A 14,208-nucleotide genomic window follows, 5' to 3' on the forward strand; every position below is an offset into this window, starting at 1 on the left:
AAGGACGACAGACCATGCTGTAACTTCCACCATTCTCTTTTCTGCACAACAAGAGCACCTTATCATAGCGAATGGCATCCATTAACTCCAGGAAAAACAGGATTTTCTGAAGAATCAGCTTTGAAACACAGATTCCAAAATGAGGAATGAGAAATAAGCTTCTTCCAGGATTTCCTCTGGTCTTGAGCGTGCACATGTGCACTACTAGTATTATTAACAGCATTGTTTATCAGGGTCCATGTCTACTCTCTTTAATACAGATTGAAATAATTAGAATTATCCTGTCAATTCTTCACTGATTTGAATTATTTTAAGGTTTCATGCTTCAGTAGCAGGTGACCAAGAAACATGTCTCCACCACTGAATGAGAGCAGAGGTATTTCCCACTGTGTTGGGTCCTTCTCATAACACGGTATAACTTTGTCTGTTCTAGGTAGCAACCAAGTATGAAGTGAGTGTGTATGCCCTGAAGGACTCTCTGACCAGCCGACCAGCCCAGGGGGTGGTCACCACTCTTGAAAGTAAGTGGTGATCCTCCACAAACGACCAGTCAGTACTGTGCTGGGTGCAGAGTTTGAGATCCTACTCTGTGTCAGAAGTAGGGCTTTATACAAAGCTCTGCTCTATACGAAGCTCTGGCAAAGGCCTTCACAAACGCTTAGCTGACAGGAGACCTTTTCCTTCTGGTGTAGATGTCAGTCCTCCTCGCAGGGCCCGTGTGACAGATGCCACCGAGACAACCATCACCATTACGTGGAGAACCAAGACTGAGACCATCACTGGTTTCCAAATCGATGCTGTCCCAGCAAGTGGCCAGAACCCCATTCAGAGGACCATCAGCCCTGATGTTAGGACTTACACTATCACTGGTAAGTGAAGGGCTCCTGCAGGTGCAGGAGCTTCCAGGGTCATACTGGAAGGTACATTGGGTTCTTGTTTTGTAGTTGAATTTCCTTGATGAAAAATACTATAGGAACAAAAGGTGGGGGGAAAAAACCAAGTCATAAAGACTAGTCTCCAAGGTGTTGAAAGACATTTTGATGTCCCTTTTAGATGGCTTCCTCAGATTAGCTAACTTCTATGTTTCAACTTGATTTTTAGGCTTGCAACCTGGCAATGACTACAAGATCTACCTTTACACTCTGAATGAGAATGCACGCAGTTCCCCAGTAGTGATCGATGCCTCCACTGGTAATGATCTTGTCTGACTTTTCTGCTCATGCTAACACACAGTAATACATACGGTCAGAAGTTGTCTATACCCAATCATATATAATATTTACTGTGACTTACAGCAAATAGGTTATACTGCTGAGTTTGAGAAGGATGACAAGAACGTGCAGTTCAGGTGAAGAATGTTGCTTGCCTTTGACTGCATTTGACTTGTTTCCTTTTATTTTCACCTAGCTATTGATGCTCCTTCTAACCTGCGCTTCCTCACAACCACAAGCAACTCTCTCCTGGCTACCTGGCAGCCTCCACGAGCCAAGATCACAGGCTACATCATCAGATATGAGAAACCCGGCTCACCAGCCAAGGAGGTTCTGCCTCGCCCTCGGCCTGGCACCACCGAGGCTACTATTACTGGTACCTGTCTCTTGTTTTGTTTTGGAGCTTTTAAGCGGAAAGACCTAGATTTGAAGAGAGAGAGGGAAGGCCTAATTATAGAATGTTGATGGTCAGCTAAGAGCAAGACAAAGTTTTGTTCCTTTATTGTAGTTTCTAATGACAGAGAGCGGTTTTATAAGTACATGTGTTGTACAAAGACAATACACTTCACTGATCAGATCAGCCATCAGATTTGAACAATCCATAGATGTTTGTTTCCACTGCCACCACAACTGTCACCCATTCATGGGGTGCCCATGACTCCGGCACCCCATCAGTCACACATTCTGAAGATTTGCTGCTTTGTGTCTGCAGCACCTATCGTGCCAGCTGACATCGTCAGGTTTCAAACTTGCTGTAAGGAGCAGGAGGCTGGACTGTACTGTCCTAAAAACCTCAGATTCAAAATGCACATACCCATACTATAGCCATACCAATCTCTCATTCTGCCTTAGATCCCACACATAATCATAAAAGAAAAGCAACTCTTAATGCTTTGTCCTTCCTCCATCCCTAGGCTTGGAACCAGGCACTGAATACATCATCTACATCATTGCTGTGAAGAACAATCAAAAAAGTGAGCCACTGGTTGGCAGAAAAAGGACAGGTAAAACAAAGCTCTAGATTGTTGTGTGCCAACAGGAGATGATTTCTTCCACTTGGGGGATACAATTTCAGGACTGAAATAATGTTATTTAAAATATCCTGTTTGCACCATTCAGCCACACCTTTTTTATGAGTCTCATAGGCTTTGTGAGGTTTTCCTTCTAGGATGTAGGAAGTAAGATTCTAAAGTTATATTAATCACTTTTAGCTGTGTTTGAAGACTTAAGAACAGAACAACATGCTTGGTGCTTGATTCTCGCCTGGGTACCTAGTTGGTAATTAAATTAGGGTTAACGCTCACTTTATTGTCTAGCACGTGATGGCATCAAAGGCAGAATCCATTCATTTGTTGCCCATTGCATTTCTCTTTACAATCTCCACAGTGTGATATTGAGATACCTGTAGAAAGAAAAGTACCAGCTGGATATCCAAATGTAATCAAGGAGCTAGTTTCTCACTGCACACCAATGATTTTTCTTAAACTGGTAACCTGTGACTATCTCTTGTAATCCTTTCTTCTTCTCAGTTTGAGCAGTGGTGGCTTCTTTGGGTTGCAGTGTTCAAAACTGTTGCTTAGCTGTATGGAAAATTCATACCAACACACTTCTTATGCCTATGTATGGAAGATATACATATATTTATATAGTATATAAATATATTGAGAGCTACATATTACCTTCACAATCACAATGAGGTCATAAAAAGTGTGTTGCATCTTTGATGGCTAATCTTTGATGCTTGGAGCGGTGTACAGCATCCACTCTAGCTGTTTAAATTACCACTGCTAATTTGCTGCGCTTTGCTTCATGACTCCTAACCTTTCTTTGGCTAGATGAGCTTCCCACGTTGATTACCAGACCGCACCCCAACCAACCCGACATTCTCGACGTACCTTCCATTGATGAGGGGACCCCTTACCTCACAAACAATAGGTATGACAATGGAAATGGTATCCAACTTCCAGGCACCTCTGGGCACCCGCAGACAATAGGACACCAGGGTCAACAAATCTTCTTTGAGGAGCATGGCTACAGACGGCCTGTACCCACAACAGCAACTCCCCTTAGGCCAGGGTCAAGACGGCCCCCACCAAACGTAGATGAAGCAATTGAAATCCCTGGGTACCAAGTGCCTATCATAGTCGAACCTTCGTACCCTCACTCCCGTGGGCCCAGGCGCAACGACACCACAGGTCAAGAAGCTCTTTCTCAAACAACCATCTCTTGGAGGCCGTTGCTGGAGAGCTCTGAATACATCATCTCGTGTCAGCCAGTCAGCCAGGATGAAGATACTCTGCAGGTAACTGAACTTCTTAGCACAGGAGTGGCGTCAGCCTCACCTGTGGCAGCAGATGTCTCTTGGGAGTCTAGTTAAGGGAGTGGCACTCAGAGTTAGCTTAAAGAGTCTTTTTAACACGTACCTGAGACCAGGAAGGATAAATGTCTCCCTCCTCTCCTTCATGGAGAAGGCTCCAGGATAAAACACAAGCCCTTGAAAACCTGTCGGTATCAGCATTTCACCAGGGAAGGGGGCAGTCAGCGGGAGGTGACTGGGAGTTCAGAGACTGAGGTGCTGCTTCTCCAAGCCAAAGACTCATTTAGCCCTTCTCCTTTGTCTCCCTCGGTTTCTGTTTCCCTAAAATGCTGGTAATAATATATCCTGCATGAACCATAGTCCAGAGTAGTGAAGTTTAACTTGGTATTGTTTGAAGCTCTCAGAATGTCCAAGAGGAATGGGCTGGCTCCATTGTGGCAGAGAGAGTAGAAGTCAACCTAAGCACCCTGTCTTTCCTATGAGCGGGATGATAGCGAAGGAGTCCTCACTCTTCCCTTTTTGGTGACTTGGCATTGCCTCTTGCAGTTCAGGGTTCCTGGCACTTCCTCCAGTGCTACGCTTACTGGTCTTACGAGAGGGGCCACCTACAACATCATAGTGGAAGCCCTGAAAGATCACCGGAGACAAAAGGTGCTGGAGGAGGTGGTCACAGTTGGCAATACTGGTAAGTAAAAGCTTTATGGAGTCATGGGGAACCTGTGCTGTCCCTGCCTCATATCCCTTACTCAAGGCAAACTATCTTGTGCCCAGGCTTGAGAATAGCTCAGAGAAGAACATTCTCCTGACGGGGAGAGTCCATAGCAGGACACTAGGACAAGTGATTTGTGAGGTTTGCTCATTCTGGGTAACTGACACACTGATCACGTGACTGGAGTTATTCTGATCTCTTGTCTAATCACGAAGAATGTGCTTTGAGGCTCCACACGCTCCTCTAGGGTCAGTGCCCAACAGAGAGCAAGAGATCTGGTGGTATTTGCTGCTCTCAAAGGAAGTCAGGGATCACATCAGCGTTGTAGATCTTCGCTGCTGGGCAGAAATGTGTGGTCAATTACAACATGTCATGCTTATGGGAAGTTGTGGTGGCCAGCTTAACTGCTCTGTCGCTCATTTGCCACTGCTTCTGTGCTGGTTATCTAGCAGCACTGCCAGACCATCCTGAAGGTCTGGCAGCAGGGCTGCCTGCCTGCAGAGATGCTGATTAAGCACAAACAGGCAGCACTTAGAAGCCATGTGACCAACCACAAGTACTTGTGGTCAGACACAACACTTGCCACAGCTGGAAAGCCCAGAGCCCACACACACCCTGTGGGACCTGGGCTTTGCTTTTACCAGCACAGGAGTCTGGTCAACAAGTCTCCCTCCATTTCCTCCTTTGTGTAATTTGAGGTCAAAAAGAGGAGAAGGAGAGGATGGGAGAAGAGGAAATGAAGAGTTAAGGATTTATTTTGTCTGCCCATTAAGCCTCCTACTGCTCCCACGTCCCTGGGAAATAAGGCTGTTTCTCTCCTTCCAGCACCCCAGTTACCTTGTATCTGTGACAGACTGAGCAGAGAGCATTAACTCTTGACCCTAATTATCATACCCTGAACTGGTGATTGTAAAACACCCACCTTCCAGTGAAGGCAGACACCTAAGGTGGAAATCAATCTATCCAACAGCATGGTCTGGTCTCCTTCTCCTGTCCCCCAGCCGTGAGCTATATTCCGAACTGCCCAAAAGAAGTGCACATGCAGCTGCCGACCTCCTGCTGTTCCCCAGCATCACACAGCACATTTCTCTTAAAAACAGGACTAAGTCAGGTTGTTGCTCTCCAGCCGCAAATGCAAAAACTCACACTTGCTTGGAACTTGGCAAATCAAAATGAAAATAGCCTTCGTGTCAGGTTTTTTATCATTCAACTGCTCTGACACATGCAAATGGAAAATAAATCACAGGGAGTCTGGACTGCTGACAGAACCATCGAGTATATGCCCGTGGGGTAGCTCCATTACTGCCAGGATATTGTAAGGAAAAAAAAAAATTTATTCCGTGAAAATCATTCTGTCTTTCAGTAGTTCCTATTGCTGTGTGTGATGCCTGTTTGTTCTCTTTTTGTTCCAGTGTCTGAAGGACTAAACCAGCCCACTGACGACACCTGCTTTGATACTTACACTGGCTCCTTCTATTCCATTGGCGAGGAATGGGAGCGGTTATCTGAAACTGGCTTTAAACTCTGGTGCCAGTGCTTAGGCTTTGGCAGCGGTCATTTCAGATGCGATTCTTCTAGTGAGTAGCTTGCTTTTGACCATCCCTGTCTCCAGGCTCCCTGGGCACTAATGGCATGTTTGACAGTACCAACCTGATCCAAACACGATGCAAATGAATGCAGGCTCTTCAGCTGTTAAACCAAAGCAGTGTTTTGCATCATGAGAAGTGATGGAAAACTTTGGTTACTTGTGAGCTGTGCAGGTTATTTAGTATTGCCACTCACTGCATCAGCAACAATCAATATTGTATTAGTACGTATTGACTTTTCACCGAAGTTAAATGTTTCTTTCATTTTCCCTACCCTTGCCAGCCACGTCCAGGTAATGTGTAAAAGTCAGATAGGCAAGATGCCGAAGTGACAGTATCTGAGTAGCCATTTAATAAGATAGTTTTGAATATAAAATTATGGTTGAATCTTCATCTCCTAATTATATACATCATCACAGTGGGCCAGACAGAACTTGTGTGGATTTCAGTGGGTACTACAGCAAGTACCAAATCTGTTTTGCATTGCAGACAGCCTTTGCAAAGGATCTTGCGGAACCAGTTTTCTAATTTTCTGCTTTGAAGAAATGGTGGTGCTTTGAAGCTCTGTTAAGCAGGTGATACCTCTGCCAGGGCACCAAGTTTTATTCCTTGCAGGACTGTGTGGAAGAATATCAAACTTCATGTAAGGGAATAGAACAGAAGTCTGTGATTGAGTGGTTTAACACAGCTCATATCCAACTAATTTAAATTACGCTTTTAAATTGTGGAGTAAGCTAAGCAAAGAGGGTATGTCTGCAATTTGCACAGACTCAGAGGAGTGACTGCAGGGAAGACACTTGTTTTACAGGATTAATACTTACATTTCAGCATTTGATACACACGGCTTACCCATTGTGTTTTGCAGTCTGTGATACAGTTTTACTGTGTGTTTGCTCAAAGAGCATTTAAAATATTTTCCTCTCCCTTCCTGCCCCATGTCTTAATAAGTTCCCTTTCATTTCTCTTCTTCTCCCCCTCCCCAGTCTTTGTCACATCCTACTTTCTCTTTTCCTAAGAGCCTGTAGCCATCCTCAGTGGTTAAAAGCTGCAGGAGCTGGACCCATTTCCTCCTTGGGACATAAATGAGCTGAAAAGATTATTTCTCCTGCCCCTCTGTTGGTTCCTGAGGAGCACCAAGCCGTTCTCCTCCTGCTGTATCACTGTAGCGTGTGGGGTAACTCCTGCTTCTCCTGTTCCTCTGCCTTCCCAGAGTGGTGCCACGATAATGGTGTAAACTACAAGATCGGGGAGAAGTGGGACCGGCAGGGGGAGAATGGCCAGATGATGAGCTGTACCTGCCTTGGAAATGGAAAAGGGGAATTCAAGTGTGAACCTCGTAAGTCTCCTTCTGATGTTAATTTGACCTCCCATTCAGAATGTTTCAGCATCTCAGGGCTGTTCCTGTTAAGTTTTGGTCCTGCCGTGGGGCAAGCAGAGTATGAGTATGCCTGATTCAGGTTTTGGGGGCTGAATTGGTAACCAACTGAATCTGGTCTCACAAGAGCTAAAGGCATAAGACTCACATTGCCAAGCCTGAAAAGAAGAAAGCTAAGGTCGCAGCACACTCAGCATCTGTCTGCCGTTGGCCCTGGAGCCACACAAGAGGGATATGTCACCGCACTAAGTGGTGTAATTGCTTTAATCAGTAACATGGGACTTTTCTGCAGGGCCTGTCACCTGAAGATCCTCTAGGGTTCACACTAAGAATTACACTGCATTGCTCTTGTCAGGCGAATACCCTCACGCTCTAGGTTAAAGTGTCTGGAGAGCTATAAAACTGAATGATATTCCCCTGCCAGTCAGTGAGCCTCCGGTCAGAAAGGGAGAGAGCACTGGCCAGAGGCTCCTGTTCTGATGACCAAGCTGCTCTGAGAATGCTTAAAGCCAAGCACAAGCCATGCAACTGAGCTCTGCCTGTTCCTCCACAGATGAGACCACATGCTATGACGATGGGAAAATGTACCAAGTTGGAGAGCAGTGGCAGAAGGAGTACTTTGGGGCCATCTGCTCCTGCACTTGTTACGGAGGACAGCAGGTAAGCAGGAGGGACTTCACATGCTGAACACGGGGAATGAAGAGAGGCGGCTGTTGCTGGAGTGCAGTTCTAAGACAGCTGGGTTTCAGGTCAGAGGCTGTCTAATGCCCGGCCAAAACAGGCCCGTGTAAGAGGGAAAACAGTTAGTCAGAGAGCTTATGTACTGGCGTCAGGGCCTGCAGGATAGAAGATGGGAGTCACCTCACTGGTGTGGGTGGATCTGTAGCCGCATGCGTGAATACTGGCAGCTCCTCGGCCACCTGCATCAGCGTGATCTGACCGGCGCACGTGTCCTGTTTCTCTAGGGCTGGCGTTGTGACAACTGCCGTAGACCCAGCGTGGAGGTGGTCCCCGAAGGCTCTGCTGGCCATACCTACACACAGTTTACACAGAGATACCACCAGGCCACAAACACCGTGAGTACACTTTCCTTCTCTGCCCTCCCTTACTGCAAGTCTGGTCTATAGCACAGATGCATGGGGTCTGTGTAGGGCCCAGGAGTGCTATGCAGCTTCCTGCTGGGCTAGAAGTGCATGATGACCAGCGGCGCAGCATGCCCTCACTCTGCACAGCACAGAACGCACGCTTGAGCTCACACTTCCACACACAGTGTTCAGTGCCACACTCAGCGGCAGCAGGACGTTCTCATTTACTAGCACTGGGATGCACCTGCGTGCTCTGGCTGAGGCGGTAGTGCATGCAGTGATTTCCTAGCCTTTACCTGCTGCTGTAAACCAGCTGTGTGCTTTGTGCTGAGAAAGCTAAATTGCTACGCAGGCTGGCAACAATTCTCAGCCCACACCACACCATGGAAGTGTCCCGTCCATACAGGACAGTGCTAATTAATTTCCTTCCCTCCTGACAGAATGTCAACTGCCCAATTGAGTGTTTCATGCCCCTAGATGTACAGGCAGACACACAACATCCACGAGGAAAGTAACATCCAGCAAGACTTCTTGCGGCAATGGCAACAGACAAACCAAAGTATAAATACCTATCTGCCATGATTACCATCCAAACTGGAGTGATGCTAGCAAAACTGCATCTTTTGAAAATGGCCCGCTGCTCTGGAGCCATTTTCCCAGCTTAAGCTCAACTCACAGCTTCTCCAAGCGCCACTCTTGGAGTGTTTCAGACTTTTCTCATGATTGATAGCAATTGTCTTGTTTTTGCTCAAAGTGTTGAATGCCAGTCAGTGTTTTCAAATTTAAAGGAAAAGGTGTAGGGCGCGGGGGCGGGGAGGGGGAAATGCTAAATCACAAATTGGTGAGGGATTGTATATTAAGTGGGAGGGAGGGTGTAGAAATTCAAGGTTCCCATGCTATGCAAAGAGTATTTGAGGACAACATTACCAAAGTTTAGAGATAGGAAAGTCCACCAAACACTTCTGCTTTCACGTAAGCGTGCAGCCAGCAATAAGATAGGAACAGCAAATCCAGTCACTGTGATATTTAAAATATGCACAGTCTTAATTCCTTCTCAATGATCCTAGTATTTTTCTAGCTGTATCTTTATATCTCATACTGTTATTTATCAGTTTTGTTCCCCTGACCTTCGAGTGTTTTTATATGGGAATAAAATGTATTGAAGACAGTTAGTATGCAGTTGACAAAGAGGAATTTGGTGTAATTATGATCAGTGATTATTTTTATACTGTAAGTGCCAAAGCTTTACTACTGTGGAAAAGAAAAAAACAACTCTTTTAATAAAAAGACTTACAAACCAGACATGTAGTTTAAGTGATTCTCTCTGCTACCATGGAATCTAGGATGAAGATTATTATTCTGAGCTGGAGTAACATTGCCTTGAAACAAGATGGAACAAACATCTCAATGAAGCATGAAGTAAACCTCAAGAGAATATTTGTAGAGCAGTTTGTTAATTAAAGACTTCCAGCTGCTGCACCCCCTGCCCCAGTAAAGCGCAGAGACACTCTGAGTATGTATGCCATGCTGCAGGAGGCAGAGGCTTGCTTTGTGGGAATAGGTGGAGGAGAGAAAGGGGGGAGGGAAAAGAAAGCATCCCCTGCTTTGCACATGAGCTGAGGTAGAGATGGTCCTTGATCCAGCCAGATGCTTAGATACCTAGAATCAAATATGCTCTCAGTGTCTGAGTTGCCAAAATTAGCAAGGCCATCCACACCTGTGAAGTTGCAAAGATTAACTATACCGGGACCCACTGACTCCCTGCCCTCCCTTCCGCCCCGGGTCCAAACTGATGCTGGGTCTCAGACCCTGCTCCGTGCCTTGCCCCTGGGGAAGGCCACAGTTCACCCCTCTGCAACAGGATAACCTGCCTGTGACCATCTGAAAGGGTTCACAGAGGGGCTTTTGCACCCCTCTTTCAAAACTCGGCTGTTCCATCTCCATTTGCAAAATTCAAATAACAAAATTCAGAACTGAGGCTGTTTAGGTACTATGGAGCAACACCCTCAGGCACTGCTGCAACAGCGTGCCGGAAATCCTTCCCTTACCTCTGCACAAAGCTGTAAAAAAATGGGAGGGACAAATAGCACCTGCGTCTATGGCTGCATGTTAACAGGCAAAGACCGCTTTTGAACCTCCTGTGCTTCCACCGTGTGGGGTGGGGAAGAAGGTGAATGAAATTTTCCTCAAAACCTTTTTTTAAAACAAAGCCAGCCTTGATTACAATGAAGGAAGTTAGCAGCAAGTCCCTTTTGCTTGCGCTGCCAACGCTGCAAAAACCTGCACAGCATCTGCAAATACAGAACATGAAAGGTTCTGTCGTGATTCCTCAGGCCACATTCCTCTCTTGGAAACAAGCACTGTATTACTCAAGTCGATGGCTTTCTCTGGACTGAATAAAGCATAGCATGAAAATAAAATTTGGCTTCTTGACATGAGAAACACACATGGCAGTTGATTGCAAAGATCGCTATCTATAGAGCAACTGAAACATTTGCAAGTAATAAAATGATTGCAGCAGCAATCAGTTCTATCCCACCAATGTTCAAGAGCCAAATGAGTATCTAAAATACTCGAGAACTAAAACTGGCATAGACAGACACAGAAGAATACTTTCCTGTTAAACTGGATTTCTATTAATTTGTCTTTCCCAAGGGAGTTACGTATTTCAGACCAGAGACCAATTGCATAGATCCCTCCTTAGCCACTGCATCGCTAAGTAATTCTCTTCGCAGACACACAGGAGATGCCCATCTGAACAGGAGTCATGTGCCATCTCACCTTCTCGCTCTAATGTCCCATCGATTTTAACAGCAACAAACACCTCCCCCCCTCCGCAGGAAGCATTAGAGAGAAAATGATTTAAACAGCGCATTTACCTAAGCTCCCTGTAGAGGTCTGTCCAAGCCTTAAAGCATGAGGGTTTACACTGCTGACAGTTTCTGTTTAACATTTACTAGCGTAGCGCTGGGTATTTTGCCATTCAGCTAAATCTTTTATTTCAGTCATATTTGCAAACCACTAGCAGAGCGCAGCACAGGGGCAGTTGAAACTTGTGAGATCCAAGTATCAACCACACATCCTTCCTTTTAGAAACAATCAGCAACAAAAAGAACCAAGGTTATTGAAGGTTCCCATGCTTCACCCAGGCCAAAGGAACAGCAACCGGACCTTAAAACGCAGGCTTGATTTATATCCGTGGTCACTCGAGCGCTAAGATCCAGCCCAAGTTACCTCCAAGGCAGGGGCAGCAGCCCCTGGTAGCAGGGAGCCTTCAGTTGCCCAGAGCTTCCAGACAAGGTGCTCACAGCTACACCAAGCCCTTGGCTGTTTTTTCCAGAAGCGGCAGCACGTCTCCACGTGGTTGGTCTTCTCAGCTAACTCAGAGCTTCAGTTAGATCACAAGAACAACCAGAGTCAGGACTCTTCTTCCCTTCAGCCACCGAGGGGCTCCTCCTGGAGCAAATTCCTCTGCTACTGACTGCAAAGGGTGCCAATGATTGCTCCCTGCTCTCCATTTACTTACACGTTTTTGGGAACTGTTGTTCTGCCAGCACAGGACTGGCCAGGGGCAAGGCACCACATGGTGACGGTGCAAAACAGAGCCTGGCAGCAGCCTGCTCTTCAAAACACATCAGCTGAAGGGCGCAGACCTATCCCCCGTGAGGAGAGACATGCTCTTCCCTGTGGTAAACAGATGCTAAGCAGAGCTACACAATTTGCTTTGAATCCTTGCAGATATCAAAGGGAGAAGTCGCTCGTTCAACTAGCAGGAGATCAGCACACCTCGTAAGGAACCATGATGGAGCAACAGCCCTTTCTTACAAAGGGCCACCCATCTGGCCTGTGGCACAGGGAAGCCTTGCAGCTCTTCAGCCTAGCTGTCAGCAGGGACCTGCTCCTGGAGGGGCTGGATCCCCTCTTTAGGGCACCCCTCAGCAGCTCCTGACCTGACCTCCCAGAGCAGCAGCTGCAGCCCACGCTCCTGGGGGCTCCTGCAAGGGCACCCGTAGCTCTGTGCCCAGAACAGGAGCCAGTGAAGTGCCGGGCTTCACACACCCCCAGTTTCCTTCAAGGGGACAGCTTCAGGCTAGTTGAAAATGTCACTGCAGTGCAGGTGACAAGCCACCCTGAGGGGCATTCCTATGAGATCACCTCACACCTGGAAGTAGACCGGAGGTTTCTTTATCAGCCATTACAGAGCAGTGAGGCAGGGTAGCCAAGGACACCCACTTGGGACATTGGACACTTTTGGACACACAATTCCCCGATTCTGTATCGTACCTGTATGCCCCTTAACCTTACCATAGGCACAGCAGGAGGCAAAAGCATCCCTCTGCAGATGCTGTGAGGTATTGTGTATTTAGGAGATTACAAGTTGCTCAGCACAAGTAACACAGCAGACAGGGCCCTAGACAGGGATCACCTTAGTTAGACATTTACTAGCACCTCATGCAGAGATCTCACCTGAAAGATTAGTACCCATTAACTTCCATCAGTAGATTAAACAGTGCCCCAAGGACAGCAAACAGGGCAAACAATAAGCAGGAATACAGGAGCCGCCAGCTGCTTACTACCCTTCTATTTTAGCTGACGCTTTAGAAGATGCAAGTAAAGAACAGGCTAACAGATTCCTCACAGCACAGTATGTACCAGCCACATTCAAAGCAGCGTGACAGCAAAGATGATGTCAGGAATAGAACAGTGGAGGAAAGCGAGTCTGGAGCCCAACTTTTAAAGTAGAAGCTAATAAAACTGACAATCCATGGGAAACAACAACACGGAAAGCAGTCAGGCTGAGGCTTGGGTTAGCACAGCCAACAGGCAAGCCATTAAGCAACAAACCATTTTTATTTTGGATTTCTGTCTTAATCTGGGCCCAAGCAGTAGCATCCCCTGTACACTGTCCTGCCTAATCCAGCCACTTATAAATAATCCACCGTAGACATCAGAAAAGAAAAAACAATCCACTGTAGAAGTCAGAAAAAAAAGAGACTGCTCCCCCTCAGGCCCAGAGCAAGGGCAGCGCTGGGCAGGCAGAACAAGGCAGGTAAGGGGAGCGCACGTACACAGAGCAGATGGAATGACCGCGTTGAAGGAAACCCAGCGCATGGATTATCATCTCTTCAGTGACTCCTATTCCCTAAGAAGTACCTTTGCTTTGCTCAGTTCAAACCAACCTGGATCGAACGGGCAGTCAGGTAAAATAAAATGCACACCCACGGTCACGGCAAATCAACATTGGAGCCAGGAACACAACACAAAATTTCCTCTCTTCCGTGTCCATCTCCTACCTGTGCTCCCCTGCTCCTGCCTGAGCGAAGGGCACGCAGGCAGGCTTTCTGCTCTGCACCAGCTGAGATCTGAGCCGTGACAGAAGCGTTTAATGCAAAACTGTGGACTGTTCCTTGCCAAAACTGAACAGATTTTATAAAATGGAACTAAAAAGAAATAAAGAAATCCCTTTGAAATGGTCACAGTGACTGCCAGCGAAAACGTGTCTGGGCTGTTATTTTATTCATGTCACTGTGCTCCAGATCTTCACTTTGTTTTTCTAATCAGAGTTCAAATCTGCTTAATGCAAATTGTGCACAATGGAGAAGGGAAGTGGCTTCAGGCAAGATGCTTCCCAGATGCCTGCCTGTGAACTCTGGATGGAACTCCCCGGTATGAGAACAAGCATGTCAAACTCGCAGGAATGAGTCTTTTACCTTGGAGAAAGCAATCCCACACTGCTTCCCAGCCCAAAGCAGGACTCGGAACACCGAACCCCAAGGTTGCCTTGCACAAAGGACCTGCTCCTCTCTCCTCACAGAGAAAAGGATAATGGATTAGAAGCGCCTGGAGAAACCTACCTGCTTGACTCCAAGAAAAAGCAGCTTAGTTCAGTTTACAACACAGATTTTTATCAGTTCATTAAGAAGT

General features: G+C 46.5%; 1 protein-coding gene across 5 annotated transcripts in view; it reads left to right on the top strand.

Moving 5' to 3' along the window:
* Window positions 1-10,703, top strand: part of FN1 (fibronectin 1) — a 55,837-nt gene extending 45,134 nt beyond the window's left edge. For 4 of the 5 annotated variants that reach the window (XM_080399811.1, XM_080399813.1, XM_080399814.1 and 1 more), the window contains 12 exons: window positions 434-521; window positions 693-869; window positions 1,102-1,191; window positions 1,408-1,587; window positions 2,126-2,215; window positions 3,047-3,513; window positions 4,075-4,213; window positions 5,650-5,814; window positions 7,034-7,159; window positions 7,752-7,858; window positions 8,164-8,274; window positions 8,724-9,585. In XM_080399811.1, the coding sequence (XP_080255937.1) occupies window positions 434-521; window positions 693-869; window positions 1,102-1,191; window positions 1,408-1,587; window positions 2,126-2,215; window positions 3,047-3,513; window positions 4,075-4,213; window positions 5,650-5,814; window positions 7,034-7,159; window positions 7,752-7,858; window positions 8,164-8,274; window positions 8,724-8,798 (1,815 nt within the window). In that variant the 3' untranslated portion in view covers window positions 8,799-9,585. Of the gene's footprint in view, window positions 1-433; window positions 522-692; window positions 870-1,101; window positions 1,192-1,407; window positions 1,588-2,125; window positions 2,216-3,046; window positions 3,514-4,074; window positions 4,214-5,649; window positions 5,815-7,033; window positions 7,160-7,751; window positions 7,859-8,163; window positions 8,275-8,723; window positions 9,586-9,626 lie in introns of those variants that run through there. The other variant, XM_080399812.1, reaches the window with a different exon arrangement.
* The last annotated feature ends 3,505 nt before the right edge of the window (window positions 10,704-14,208 follow it).

Source organism: Falco punctatus, assembly GCF_963210335.1.
Source record: "Falco punctatus genome assembly, chromosome: 8".
NCBI classification, from domain to species: Eukaryota; Metazoa; Chordata; class Aves; order Falconiformes; family Falconidae; genus Falco; species Falco punctatus.